Raw genomic sequence first — 14,410 nt, forward strand, 5'->3', positions numbered from 1 at the left:
TTACGGTCTCTCTGTAAACCTCTACCTGCTGCCGGTGAATTTCAGCTGCAGTTATGTGTTTCGCCCACAGAAATCGAATAACTGAGCATATTTCTTCACAAGACCCGTTTTCTAAATAAGTCACTATTTGTGTTTACCTACAACTAGCGCTGTAGGTGGCAGGTGGCTGAAACTCTGCACAGTTGCCAACCTCATGTATTAGAAATATTGCACACTACTAATTTCTCTGTAACGGACAGAACTCCAGGAATATCGGCCTTGTTTTTGATCATCCCTCGTATATTCTAAAACCACCTGACTCCATTGTGTTGTCATCTAGATATCTCTTTTCTTGGAATGCTACAATATATTATGCTCTTTTCTTCCAGAATTTGGTTAATTCTTTCAGCTGTTGAGGGTTTTCTGTTTCCGGTTTCTCCTGGAGAAGTGGTCACCCAAGATGTTTCCATCATGCCAATTATTAAGTTGTGGGGAAACCAGGAAGTAATGTTTTTGAAAGTAGAGCTGAATTTGTAAGTCCCAGAGCCCTTTTCTCTCAAGGTAGGCACCTAAACCTTTGAGAATCCCTTCTCTACCCACAAGGTGGACCCAACTGATCAGCTCTACTTGGGAAGGCTACTAGTTCTGCCGTACTGATGATCTTCATCTCCATCTTCACTGTCACTCTGGCAAGGCATCCTCACAAGGTACTATCATCTGGAGCCAGGTAAATGAAGGTTACTTCTTTCTCAACCGGGCTTGGGACTTGCTACGGCAGAGTTTGTGGTGATTTTATGTCTACGACAAATGAGGTTAAAGACGCTTCTCTCTTGGGAGTCTCGTTGAATCGTCAGCAGGTATAATATTAAGACTTCAGTTTAAGTAGAAATACAAAATGTTTATCCAGTGTTGTTAATTGCAGTATTCATAAATAAAACATGAAGACATTTTTCAAGAAAAATAATTGCACATCAGTGTGTTTAATGTAAGAGATTAGTCGGTTATTACATCAGCCACGCTGATGTTGTCCCTTGTACTTAATCTGCTGAGTACAGCTCGTCGTATAGCCGTGAACGGTTCTACATCAGGGAGATATACCGAGTTGGCAGCCCTCAGGATGGTTTTCCTTGGTTTCTCATTTTCACACAACGCAAATGTTGTACCTTAATTAAGGCCATGGCTACTACTTTCCCACTCTTAGCTCTATCCCATCCTGCATCGCCTAAATCCTTTGATATGTTTATGCAACGTTAAACAAACATTGGGAAGACAAACCAGTCCGTAAGCCTGAGGTGAGCAGAGTAACTCTCAATATCAGTCAAAGCAAAACACACATGACACTATAGACATGCCATCCTGTGTGATGAATCCAAGCTTCAGTACTTTACAAGCACAGGAAGAGCCCCACACTTTTCACCTCCCCTACTGCAAAACATAGGACAAAGTACAGCAGCCCAGAGCATGCCAGAAAGTGAATTGTTTTACTTTTGCTATTGTCATTATTTAAAGAAGTTTAATGAACAGTAATCATTTCATACTATATCATAAAATGTTTAGGTTGACTTTCGCTTCAAGTCCGTACAACATATTCTACATATGGCCATTGGTCACAGGGGTCCCGGGTTCGATTCACAGCAGGGTTGGGAATTTTAACCATCATTGGTTAATTCTGCTGGCACGGGGGCTGGATGTATGTGCCATCTTCATCATCATTTCATCTTCATCACAACGTGCAGGTCGTCGCCTACGGGCGTCAAATCAAGAGACCTGCACCTGGGGAATCGAACATGTCCTCGGACACTCCCAGCACTAAAAGCCATACACCATTTTCTTCTTGTCCGTTTCACCCTCTTTGGGGTACGATAGATCAATCAACGGTTAGTGAGTCGTGTTTTCCTGTCCTCCCAGTACTTTTTCATTCTTTCAGATCATGCCTTCCTTTTTTCTTCAGAAATTCTGTATAGTCGCTTGGGCTTCACCCTGTCCTGAAACCTCATTTTATCTTTGGTTATTTTCTTTGCAGATCCATCTACAAGCATCTCTTCTGTAATTTGGAATTCTCGTAGGTCCTTCTCAGTTTCCTTAAACCAGTTCGGCTTGGTTTTCTTATTACGGAAATAGTCGAAGATTCTTTTAGTTATCCTTTTCGGATCCATTCTTAGGATGTGGCCATAGAAGTCAATTCTCCTTTTCCTTATTGTGTCGGAAATCCTTTCTGATTTCCTATACAGAGTTTCATTGCGGATGTGTGAAAGTTCGTTATTATGAAATTTGGGGCCTAGAATTTTTCGTAGAATTTTCTTTTCCTTTATCTCTAACTTTTCCATTGGACCATGCATAGTTATAGATAGAGTTTCTGCAGCATACAGGGCTTCTGGCTTGACTACTGTATTATAATGTCTGATCTTGGAATTCCAGGAGAGGGATTTTTTGTTATAGGTGTCTTTCGTAAGCTGGAAGGCTGTTTCTATTTTGGTTCGCCGAGATTCCATTGCTTTCTTCTCAAGACCATTCCAACTGATCCATTCACCAAGGTATTTGAAATCTGTGACGATCTCTATTTTTTGTTCCTCCACTTTCAAATATTTTGGAGGATTCTTAATGTTGGTTATTATTTTGGTCTTTCCAAAGGCGATTTTGAGACCTATCTTCTCTGCTTGCTTCAGCAGTTCGAAAGACTGCTCCTTGGCTTCCTCCCACGTCTCAGCTAGTTAGGCCATGTCGTCTGCGAAAGCTAAACATTTGATTTTGATACCCTTGTTTACCGATCCCAATCGAATTCCACCACTAGTTGTCTTATCCCATTTTCTGACTACCTTCTCCAAGGCACAGTTGAACAGTATGGGGGATAGTCCGTCACCCTGTCGGACACCAGTTTTGATCTCAAAAGGAGCCAACAATTCACCCATGAATTTGACTTTGGAAAATGTAGTGGTGAGAGTTTCCCTGATGAGGTTTGTTGTTTTGTTGACATCATCATCATCATCATCCTAAACCATCTCCAGTTTCCCGGGTGTGGTATATGAGTCTCCTCCATCTCATCCTGTCCTTGTACCATTCTTCCTCCACCAACTTGTCCCAATCATGACCTCTCAGCATTACATCGCTCTTAACTAAATCTATCCATTTCCTTCGTGGCCTTCCCATGGGTCGTCTTCCTTCTACCTTTCTGTCAAATTCCTTCCTTGCAGTTCTGTTTACTGGCATCCTCTTCATGTGACCAAACCACTTCAGTCTTGATATCTGAATCTTATTTAGATTCCAAGATCAGACATTATAATACAGTAGTCAAGCCAGAAGCCCTGTATGCTGCAGAAACTCTATCTATAACTATGCATGGTCCAATGGAAAAGTTAGAGATAAAGGAAAGGAAAATTCTTCTCTAATTTTCTCATTCCTAATCTTGTCTTTCCTGGTTTTCTGGATCATAGTTCGTAGGAATTTCATTTCAGCTGCCTGAAGTTTGGAATTATCTCTATTGGTCAGTGTTGTGGTTTCGAGACTGTATGTAAGAATTGGTGTATAATAGGACTTGTACAATGTCATTTTTGTTTTCATGGGTATTTGCTCATCCCACAGCAGGTGTTTTGTTGTCTAGACCGAATTCTTTGAGTACACCATTTTATTTTGTTGCTTATTTTTTAATTTTTATTCATTCATTAAGTTAATGTGTCAAAACTATTTGCTGTAGTTTATTTTTCTTAATTTTATCATGTAACTTCGCCCATTTTATTTCTTTATGTCTGTCTTAATTTCTCACTCTTTCTATCATCATCTCCTACAAAGCCATAGAACTTATCGTATGGGTGTGCTAACATTTGAACCTTCTAAATGCTAATAAATCTTAATGAGCAGAATTGCCTTCTTCCTTACATTAACAAATGTTAACATTGTGTTGTTCCTGATTTGTATTGCTTTTTATTTTATTCTTCCACAGCAATTCTGAGTCTCTATTGTTCAATGAAATCAAAAGGCAAAAATATGTTGACATGATATACGTTTTTGAGAATAGCAGACTTGTTATTGGTAAGTTGTTGAACTGTTTCATGGACATTTGTCCATCTGATTTTATTTAGAGAAGTAGTCCACGTTTTCTGTAAATCAATATTCAGAAAAGAAGCTTCTTCTTCTTCTACTTTTCCCACATTTTTGGGATCCCAGGTGTGAACTGTGTCGCACATGTGAACTTGGCTCTGTCTTATGGCCAGATGCCCTTCCTGACGCCAAACCTATATGAAGGGATGTAATTACTATTGTGTGTTTCTGTAGGGGGTGGTAATGTAGTGCGTTGTTTGGACATGAAGAGGAAAGTGTTGAGACAAAGACAACACAGAGTCCCCGAGTCAGAAGAATCAATCAGATGCGATTAAAATTCCTGACCCAGCTGGGAAATGAACCCAGGATCCTCTAAACCGAAGTCCTCAATGCTGATCATTCAGCCAATGAGTCGGACTAATATTCAGAAAAGAATATATTTATAAAATCATTGACAATTACAGTACATGTTTCGTCCCTGTGTGAGGGACATCCTCAGCTGTTAAAGATAAGTTAACAAGAAATCCATTGTTTAAAGATATACAGTAAAATTGGTCAAAAAATAAAATAAACAGGCACTTAATTGGAAAACGATGAAGAACTCTGTAAGTTCCAGTTGTATGGAAAATTTGGTTTAAAAAACATAGCTGATGGGTAATCATTAAAACAGGCAAACGTAGAGTGAATTGAAGAAGCACATTAAAAGTAATCCAAATGTCACTAAAAACAAGTGTCCTTTTGATAAATAAATCTAGACGAGATGACATGTACTATAAGTAAAATAATTCCTTTAACAATCAGGTATTGTTTCAGTTTAAAAGTTTCTGGAAAACAGGGGAAGTTCTCTCTAATTTGAGACAGAGGTTAGTCTTGCTAAATGTCAAAATAATAATGTATGAAAACGGCATAGAAAACTTGAAGGTCAAGAGGAATCAAATGAATACTTATAGGAGGAGTTCCCCGGCTGGACCCACTGTACATCAGTATTATCAATAAGGACCAAGACTGAAATGTATTTCTTATTTGTTCATTTAGAAACTATTTTATGAAAATTATGTCCACCTGTCACTCTTTCTTTACGGATACGGTATTTATTCCTTTGTTTGTTGGCACAGACCAGAGCAAGACTCTCTGTGAGGGGTCAGTCATGCTGCAATAGTGAGGATAGCTTCTCATTATGGTGCTGCCATTGGTTTAACTGCATAATCTTTGGAGGTGGTGCTTTTTGTTTTTGGAAGCATACCTTGTAAATATAAATCACATATTTGATAGCAACACTACTTTATGCCGAATGTTTTATTTTTTCACAGGAATTAAAGAAGTGTCTGGATAACTTGTTGGAGTACAAGATCTCACACCCAGGAGTCACAGACTGGCGTAATGACAGTGAGGAGGGCACAATTCTTAAGTATGTCCACTTCTTCTCAGTATTTACTATGGCATGTTTCTCTCACTTAAGTACAGTCTGTATCAGCACAATTTAAAATTTTAGTGATGGAATTTAGTTTTTCAAAACCGGTTATGATAAAATTTTAATTTGTGCTGATGCAGACTATATTTGTATTGCAAATGATCAGCACTGTTTGAAATATGGCTTTGTCATTTGGTGATGACTATGCGTCTTTTTGTATATGTTTGTGGGAGAGAGGGAGAAGATTTTCAGCTTGTGGATGCTTAAATTAATTTAGGAATCAAGAGTTACACTTTGTATTCTTTACAGACACACATCTGAATTTGTTTTGCAAAATTTATGTTGCTATTAAAGTATGATAACTAATGTGATTTGAATCAAAACTAGAGAGATTAATTAACTTGAATGCTTATTCACAATGCAAATTAAAGTCCACCCTGTGGCCATGATTGTTAATGTGTCAAGTCTATATGGTCTAACTCCGTGGTTAGCTGGTTTGAGCCCCGTTGGTGGGAAAAACTTTCACTTTTGGAATGTTGGCCGGCAGGGTAGGACAAGTGGTGGTATACAATTTCTAATCACTAGAGTACATGCCAAAAGCAAACCTCTCTGCAGCGTTTTCATGTGAACTGAGGGCTATTGATAGTGATTCATCTGTCAGATGGCGTTGTCGAGCCTTGAGTAGGCCGCTTGTTGTTTGAAATAAACATTCAAATTATTAAGTCGTGTTCAGAGCATATAGTACTTATTGAAGAGATGTTAAGTACAGAACAAGCACGGCAAGTTGGGCACCAGTGGGATCCAAACCCACAACCTCCCATGTGCACTGAACACGACCTAATAAGTTGAAAGTTCATTTTGAGTATGATGCGGTCATGAAAATGAAATATCCCTTGGTGTTATTCCACAGAGGTAGGCTACCTGCCAACACAATCATCATCCCATATCCAGACACACAGGTCACTCATGCGCATCAAATAGAAAGACTGCACCTGGCAAGCACAACGTGTCTGCAGCACTAAAAACCCTTTGACCTACCAATTTTTGGAAAGAAAAAAAAATTGTGCCTTTACATACTATTTATTTTTTCAGTTATTTTAAGGAACAAACATACATACAGTATCATTAAAGACTGTTATGGCTTTCAGCATTCAGTCTGCAAGCCTCTGTGAATTTACTAAATGTCTCCACAATCCTCTATTTGCAACTAGTGCTGTGGCCTCATTTAGTTCTATACCTCTTAAATCGTTAGAAACTGAGTCTAACCATCGTCGTCTTGGTCTCCCTCTCCTTCTCTTACCCTCCATAACAAAGTCCATTATTCTGCTAGGTAAACTATCCTCCTCCATCCGCCTCACATGACCTCACCACCGAAGTCGGTTTATGTGTACAGCTTTATCCATGGAGTTCATTCCTAACTTATCCTTCATCTCCTCATTCCAAGTACCTTCCTGCCATTGTTCCCACCTGTTTGTACCAGCAATCATTTTCGCTACTTTCATGTCTGTTACTTCTAACTTATGAATAAGATACCCTGAGTTGACCCAGCTTTTGGTCCCGTAAAGCAAAGCTGGTCTGAATACCGACCAATGTAAAGATAGTTTCGTCTGGGAGCTGACTTCCTTCTTACTGAATACTTTTGATCGCAACTGCGAGCTCATTGCATTAGCTGTACTACACCTTGATTCAATCTCACTATATTACCATCCTGGGAGAACACACATCCTAAATACTTGAAATTATCGACCTGTTCTAGCTTTGTACCACCAATCTGACATTCATTTCTATTGAATTTCTTACCTACTGACATCATTTTAGTCTTTGCAAGTGATGAAAATCATTGTTATCCGTATTGAAGATACTGAATGTAGGATGCTAAAAGGTTTGTTTTTTCCACCTATTCAATACATATAAATTTTATAAATTAGGAATTTATTATTGATTCCACGTGAGACATGTTTCGCCCTTCATTGAGGGCATCATCAGTCAAAATATCACCTCAAGGTAAAAAATCAGGTAACTGGTTAGTAGTTGACATGTACAAATTAATACATATTATTAATACAATTACAAAAATTAAGTATGGGAAATAGTTGTACAAAAGTGATGGTTGAACATATAGGTTTATGGATGAAAAGTCAGCATCAGTGCCTAAAATTAACATAGTAGAGTTCGGCAGTGGTGCTCTGGAGAAACAGTTGACGCAATCATAGGAAAAAAAAGTTTAAAAATATTTACATTATAACAATTAAGGGAGAAAAGGTGTAGTGTTCGGCGTCAATGTTTGTAACCAAAAATTAATGTCAAAGGTTGGTAACTATACAGTATTTACATTGTTCAATTGAACAGTTGAGATAAAGTTTTAAAATATTTACATTATAACATTCAGCGTAAATGTTTGTAATAAAAACTAATGTCAATAGTTGGTAACTATATAGTAATTACATTATCTAATTGAATAGTTGAGAATTTACAATTATATACATAATTACACAAGAGCAGCTGGTGTGCAAGGATAAAAAAATTTCAGTACCAAGTGCGTCATGATGTTTTAGAGGTTGGAAGAAGGATTTAGCATTGACATTTCAGAAATATGTAGAGCAGTTTATTTTAGTTAAAATCACCGGGGGTAGGGAAATATTTCATAGCCAAATGAGGTTTTATAGGCATCAAGCTGAAAGTTTTCCAGTTGCAGCGCCGAGATCGGTACGGAGACTGGTCAGTGTGGATGGAGATTCATGGGTATTCGGTGCGTTTGAACGGCAACAATGGTGACAGTTATTAGTGGGTAATTGCTAATTAGGAAAATGTTGCGGGTTGAAACTTTCGCTTATTCTTTTAGTTGACTTCTGTAGCATCGAATGTGATGTGAAGACATCGGTGTGAAATGCCGGTGAGACAAATTGATATTGTTCCGTGGAATAAAGTATGGCGGACGTCGGGATGAAGTTATTGTTCTTTATTGGTCTGGTGAGATAGAATAGAGTTGCTTGATTTGTGAACTGCTGTGGAGAGATTAGAATGTATACGGCAACTGCAGAGTCAGAGCGTATTACGCACATGCGTATTACCGACTGAGCCTCCTTCATAGTCCACCAATACTCATCAACAATTACCTCTCAGCGACACATCAGATAACTTCCACTTCATACAATACAACTTTCAACAACACGCCGGAACCCAGCGCACATCGACACAAATATGGCGTGCCACTACGGCTCCTCTTCGCAATCAGAATGAGAAGATGCCTCACCCCAGCTTTAACGCTCTGACTCTGCAGTTGCCGTATACATTCTAATCTCTCCACAGCAGTTCACAAATCAAGCAACTCTATTCTATCTCACCAGACCAGTAAAGAACAATAACTTCATCCCGATGTCCGCCATACTTTATTCCACGGAACAATATCAATTTGTCTCACCGGCATTTCACACCGATGTCTTCACATCACATTCGATGCTACAGAAGTCAACTAAAAGAATAAGCGAAAGTTTCAACCCGCAACATTTTCCTAATTAGCAATTACCCACTAATAACTGTCACCATTGTTGCCGTTCAGACACACCAAATACCCATGAATCTCCATCCACACTGACCAGTCTCTGTACCGATCTCGGCGCTGCAACTGGAAAACTTTCAGCTTGATGCCTATAAAACCTCATTTGGCTATGAAATATTTCCCTACCCCCGGTGATTTTAACTAAAATAAACTGCTCTACATATTTCTGAAATGTCAATGCTAAATCCTTCTTCCAACCTCTAAAACATCATGACGCACTTGGTACTGAAATTTTTTTATCCTTGCACACCAGCTGCTCTTGTGTAATTGTGTATATAATTGTAAATTCTCAACTATTCAATTAGATAATGTAATTACTATATAGTTACCAACTATTGACATTAGTTTTTATTACAAACATTTACGCTGAATGTTATAATGTAAATATTTTAAAACTTTATCTCAACTGTTCAATTGAACAATGTAAATACTGTATAGTTACCAACCTTTGACATTAATTTTTGGTTACAAACATTGACGCCGAACACTACACCTTTTCTCCCTTAATTGTTATAATGTAAATATTTTTAAACTTTTTTTTCCTATGATTGCATCAACTGTTTCTCCAGAGCACCACTGCCGAACTCTACTATGTTAATTTTAGGCATTGATGCTGACTTTTCATCTATAAACCTATATGTTCAACCATCACTTTTGTACAACTATTTCCCATACTTAATTTTTGTAATTGTATTAATAATATGTATTAATTTGTACATGTCAACTACTAACCAGTTACCTGATTTTTTACCTTGAGGTGATATTTTGACTGATGATGCCCTCAATGAAGGGCGAAACATGTCTTAAGTGGAATCAATAATAAATTCCTAATTTATAAAATTTATATGTATTGAATAGGTGGAAAAAACAAACCTTTTAGCATCCTACATCATTTTAGTCTTCGAAAAGCTAATTTTCATACTATACTCATTGCACCTATTTTCAAGTTCCAAGATATTAGACTGGAAGCCTTTCGGCACAATCTTCCATTAAGACCAAGTCGTCAGCATAGGCCAGACTGCTTACTACATTTCCTCCTAAACTGAATCCCTCCCTGCCATTTTATACCTTTCAGCAGATGATCCATGTAAACTACGAACAGCAATGGTGAAAGATTACAGCCTTGACTAACCCTTGTAAGTACCCTGAACCAAGAACTCATTCTACCATCAATTCTCACTGAAGCCTAATTGTCAACATAAATGCCTTTGATTGAAATTAATAATCTACCTTTAATACCATAGTCCCCCAGTATGGCGAACATCTTTTCCCTCAGTACCCTGTCATATGCTTTCTCTTGATCTACAAAACATAAACACAACTGCCTATTCCTCTCATAGCATTTTTCATTTACCTGGCGCATACTGAAAATCTCATCCTGACAGCCCCTCTATGGTCTGAAACCACACTGGTTTTCATCCAACTTCCTCTCAACGACTGATCGCACCCTCCCTTCCAAGATGCCAGTGAATACTTTGCCTGGTACACTAATCAATGAGATACCTCGATAGTTGTTGCAATCCTTCCTGTTCCCTTGCTTATAGATAGGTGCAATTACTGCTTTTGTCCATTCTGAAGGTACCTTACCAACACTCCATGCTAATCTTACTACTCTGTGAAGCTATGTCATCCTTGCCTTCCCACTATACTTCACCACTTCAGGTCCAATTCCATCCAATTCTGCTGCTTTATGACATTGGAGTTTATTTACCATCCTTTCCACTTCCTCAAGCAAGCGTAGTTTCACCAACATAATTTTCCTCCTCCCCATGAGCTTGGCTGTTTGCAACACCACCAGGAAGATTTCCTTTTACGTTGAGAAGCTGTTCAAAATATTCCCTCCACCTCTCCAGTGATTCCCTGGGATCTATAATGAGTTTACCTGAATTACTCAAAACACTGTTCATTTCCTTTTTCCCTCCCTAAGATTCTTTATTACTGTCCAGAAAGGTTTCCCTGCTGCTTGACGTAGCCTTTCCAGGTTATTACCAAAATCTTCCCACGACTTCTTTTTGGATTCAACAACTATTTGTTTCGCCCTTGTTTGGAGCCATTTCTGATAAGCCTTTTTTTTTTTTTTACGTTTATAAGGTGCTCTCACTTCATCATTCCACCAAAATGTTCGCCTTTTCCCATCTTTACACACAGTTGTTCTTGGCATTCCCTTGCTGTTTCTACTACAGCATCCCTGTATGCCACTTCCCTTATTGTGCAATGGATGAATCATGGCGGAGGCCCATCCCTCTGGCAAGACCTCTATTCTCCATATGTCTTTGGATGATCTGGGTGATACTCTGCAGGGACTGTTCATCTACATGCTTCCACATGTCTGCAACTATAACATCTTCACCTGGGGCCTTGTTGTTCTTGAGGCCTTCGATTATCTCCTCTATTCCTTCCGGTGGTACAGAGTGCTCTTTCCTGACAGTGGGCTCAGTGATGGTCAGTCTCTCTTTAGATTCTTCTGCGTTGAGGAGTTTCTGGAAGTACTCTGCAAAGGTGTTGGTGCAGTCTCTGTTGTTCATTTAGAGCTTCCCATCTGGCCCTCGGAAATGTAGGGTGGGGGCCGTGTACGAGGTAGACTGTTTCTTGAGACGCTTGCAGTGATCTCTTGAATTGTTTCTCTTGAAGTCTTCTTCTGCCTGTTGTATTTGAGAACTGTTGTAGTTCCTCTTAGTTTTACAGATGATGCTCCCTGATGAAAGCCTATGGTTGGGCTAATCCTTGCACTGGGCCCACTCGATCCAGGCTCTGCGCCTTTCCTCTATAGCCTGTTCGCACTCTGTGGTCCACCAGGGTTGCTTGTCTTTGTTGGATGAAGCAGCGATGGTTTCTTGAGCGGCATCCAGTAAAGCCTTTCGTAGAGTAGGCCACCCTTGTTTCTGTGCATTCTCCTCAAGGGTGGTCCGGAAGTCACAATCTTCATTGCTCAGTCGATGGGTGTTGAACCTAGGTATCCTTGAGACCTATGGGGTTTTGGGTGCTCTCCTCAAGGGAAACATTTTATGTTTAGTAGTGTATATGTTATAGTGCGAAGGTCGAGTCATGTCATGGCAACTATTTTTTTCTCGTGAACAGGAGACAACACAAAAAATCTAAGATATGCATTTGGAAACGTATGGTATGTACTTGCGTATGATGCCACTAGATGGTGTATGTAAACAACAGTGTGGATCTAAGCATGCCCCCAAGTTCAGTGTGTGAGTGAGAGCGTCACAAAATGGAAGTCGATAAGCAGGAGTAACGATCGTATATTAAAAAAGCAGTTCTCCGCAGCAGAAATGCACGCCAGTGCCATGCAGAGTTACGGGAAGCATTAGGTGTGTGACTATGATCTAATCCGCAAAGTCAAGAAGCCATTACGTGGACAACGGTTTGCTAACAAACAGGACATCGTAGCAGTATTTCGGAGAGAGGTGTCGCACGTTAGCGATACACATGCAGCACCTGCCCCACCGCTGGCAACGCACAGTGGAAACCTTGGGTGATTATTTCAAAGGTCTGTAACCAGTGGATACCTGCCCTTTGTACATAGTCTTGTGTATTTGCTGTCTATCTATATATTTAAAAAATTTATGAGAAGTAAAGTCAGTCAGTCCGGCCATTCTATCCGGTCGATTTCCTTCATTCTTTTTTTAACTGAAAGGTATTCACGCACGGATTTGTCTTAAGGTACTATAAATCACTTAACTTCTGCCTTCTTCAAATTATTTTATTCAATTTTTTTGTCTCTTTGAAACAATCATATCTTTGGTTCTAATTGACGTACGGAGTTCGTTTTGGCCTAAGAACACTCAGTGGATCAAGCTCTTTCATTTCAGCTCTTAACTATTCAAGTTGGTTGATTCTGAGGAAAGTTATGAGCACACATTCAATTTGACGTCTCATTTCTTCAAAAACATTTCTCATTGAAGGAATCATATCTTTCGTTCTAATTGAGGTACGCAGTTCGTTTTGGTCTAAAAACACGCAGTGGATCAGGTGCTTTCTTTTGAGGTAATAACTACTTAAATTGGTAGATTCCGAGAAAAGTTATGAGTACATTTGTCTCCATGACGAAGATCTTTGAAGGACTTTTTAACATTTCGGCGCGTAGTGTTGTTCCAAGGAACGTTTAATTCAATTTCTTTGTGTGATGTATTTTCAAGTGTTTTGTTGACATAATATTACATTCTATTACCACAGCAGATCATGTGCTTTATTTCATTACCTTGAAACTTTGCTAATACATCCGTGAGGATAGTAACGAACAGCACCATACTTTGTTCATTGCGGGCGGAGCCAGCGGGAATCTGCTAGTACCATAATAAAACAATGTTTACCCTGGCCTGTGTTCTGTCATTTTCTTACGAGAATCTTCTGAAGTCAGAATTTGTCTTCAGGCACTATGCATAAGTAAATGCCCTATATTTCCAAGTGCATATCTTAGATTTTCTGTGTTGTCTCCTGTTCGCGAGAAAAAAATAGTTGCCATGACTTGACCCTGGATGAAGCAGGAATGGTTTCTTGAGCGGCATCCAGTAGAACCTTTCGTAGAGTAGGCCACCCTTGTTTCTGTGCATTCTTCTCAAGGGTGGTCCTGGAAGTCACAATCTTCATCGCTCAGTCGATGGGTGTTGAACCTAGGTATCCTAGAGACCAATGGGGTTTCGGGTGCTCTCCTCAAGGAAAACATATTATGTTTAGTAATGTATGTGTTATAGTGTAATACTTATATTGAACTTCTGTGTTCGACAGACTGAAAAACTTTAAACGCGTTCCCTGCAGCAGTGAATTTTGATTACTTAATTTTACGTCATATCATCCCACCGGTGACCTGATGCCGCCTTTATTTATTATCGGTTCGGGTCACCGGTGACCTCACAAATTTTACTTTGGTTAGTCCCTGCTATGAAATCCAAAATAATGCTGGAGATCTTACTGTGTGCGTTATTGTTGAAGAGACATTCTGATGTATTTACCTCTGTGACAGTTCCGATTCAAGAAGTGCTTGACCCAGAAATGATTCCCGAAGTAAATGTTAGTTTCTCGTTCATTGATCTGTTTTTATGGGAATATGATAGCTGTATGTTAATTATTTTCGTATTATGCTTAGTAACAAAATAATATCACAAAAGATGAGGCTGTTCATAGGGTCATCATCAGACACTGGAGAGAAATCACCGTCACTGTCATCACTTTGTTTCAAATCATGAGCAATTCTTCCGGAATCCAGTGCCGTCCTAAACCTCTTTATTTTCCATGCCACCGGTGTGTCAGAATGTGAAGGCTCCATGCCTAAGAAGAAAAAATAAGGATGTGAATTTGCTTGTAAATATTATCTACAGAAGATGTCCGGCTCCATGGCTAAATGGTTAGCGTGCTGGCCTTTGGTCACAGGGGTCCCGGGTTTGATTCCCGGCAGGGTCGAGAATTTTAACCATAAT

The 14,410-nt window shown here is 39.2% G+C and overlaps 1 protein-coding gene across 4 annotated transcripts in view; it reads left to right on the top strand.

The window, feature by feature from the left end:
* Positions 1-14,410, top strand: part of LOC136872768 (ATP-dependent DNA/RNA helicase DHX36) — a 216,424-nt gene that overhangs the window by 182,341 nt on the left and 19,673 nt on the right. For all 4 annotated transcript variants that reach the window (XM_067146629.2, XM_067146606.2, XM_067146635.2 and 1 more), the window contains exon 17: positions 5,325-5,422. In XM_067146629.2, coding sequence (XP_067002730.2) covers positions 5,325-5,422 — 98 coding nt within the window. The remainder of the gene's footprint in view (positions 1-5,324; positions 5,423-14,410) is intronic.

This window comes from Anabrus simplex, chromosome 1 (genome assembly GCF_040414725.1).
Source record: "Anabrus simplex isolate iqAnaSimp1 chromosome 1, ASM4041472v1, whole genome shotgun sequence".
NCBI classification, from domain to species: Eukaryota; Metazoa; Arthropoda; class Insecta; order Orthoptera; family Tettigoniidae; genus Anabrus; species Anabrus simplex.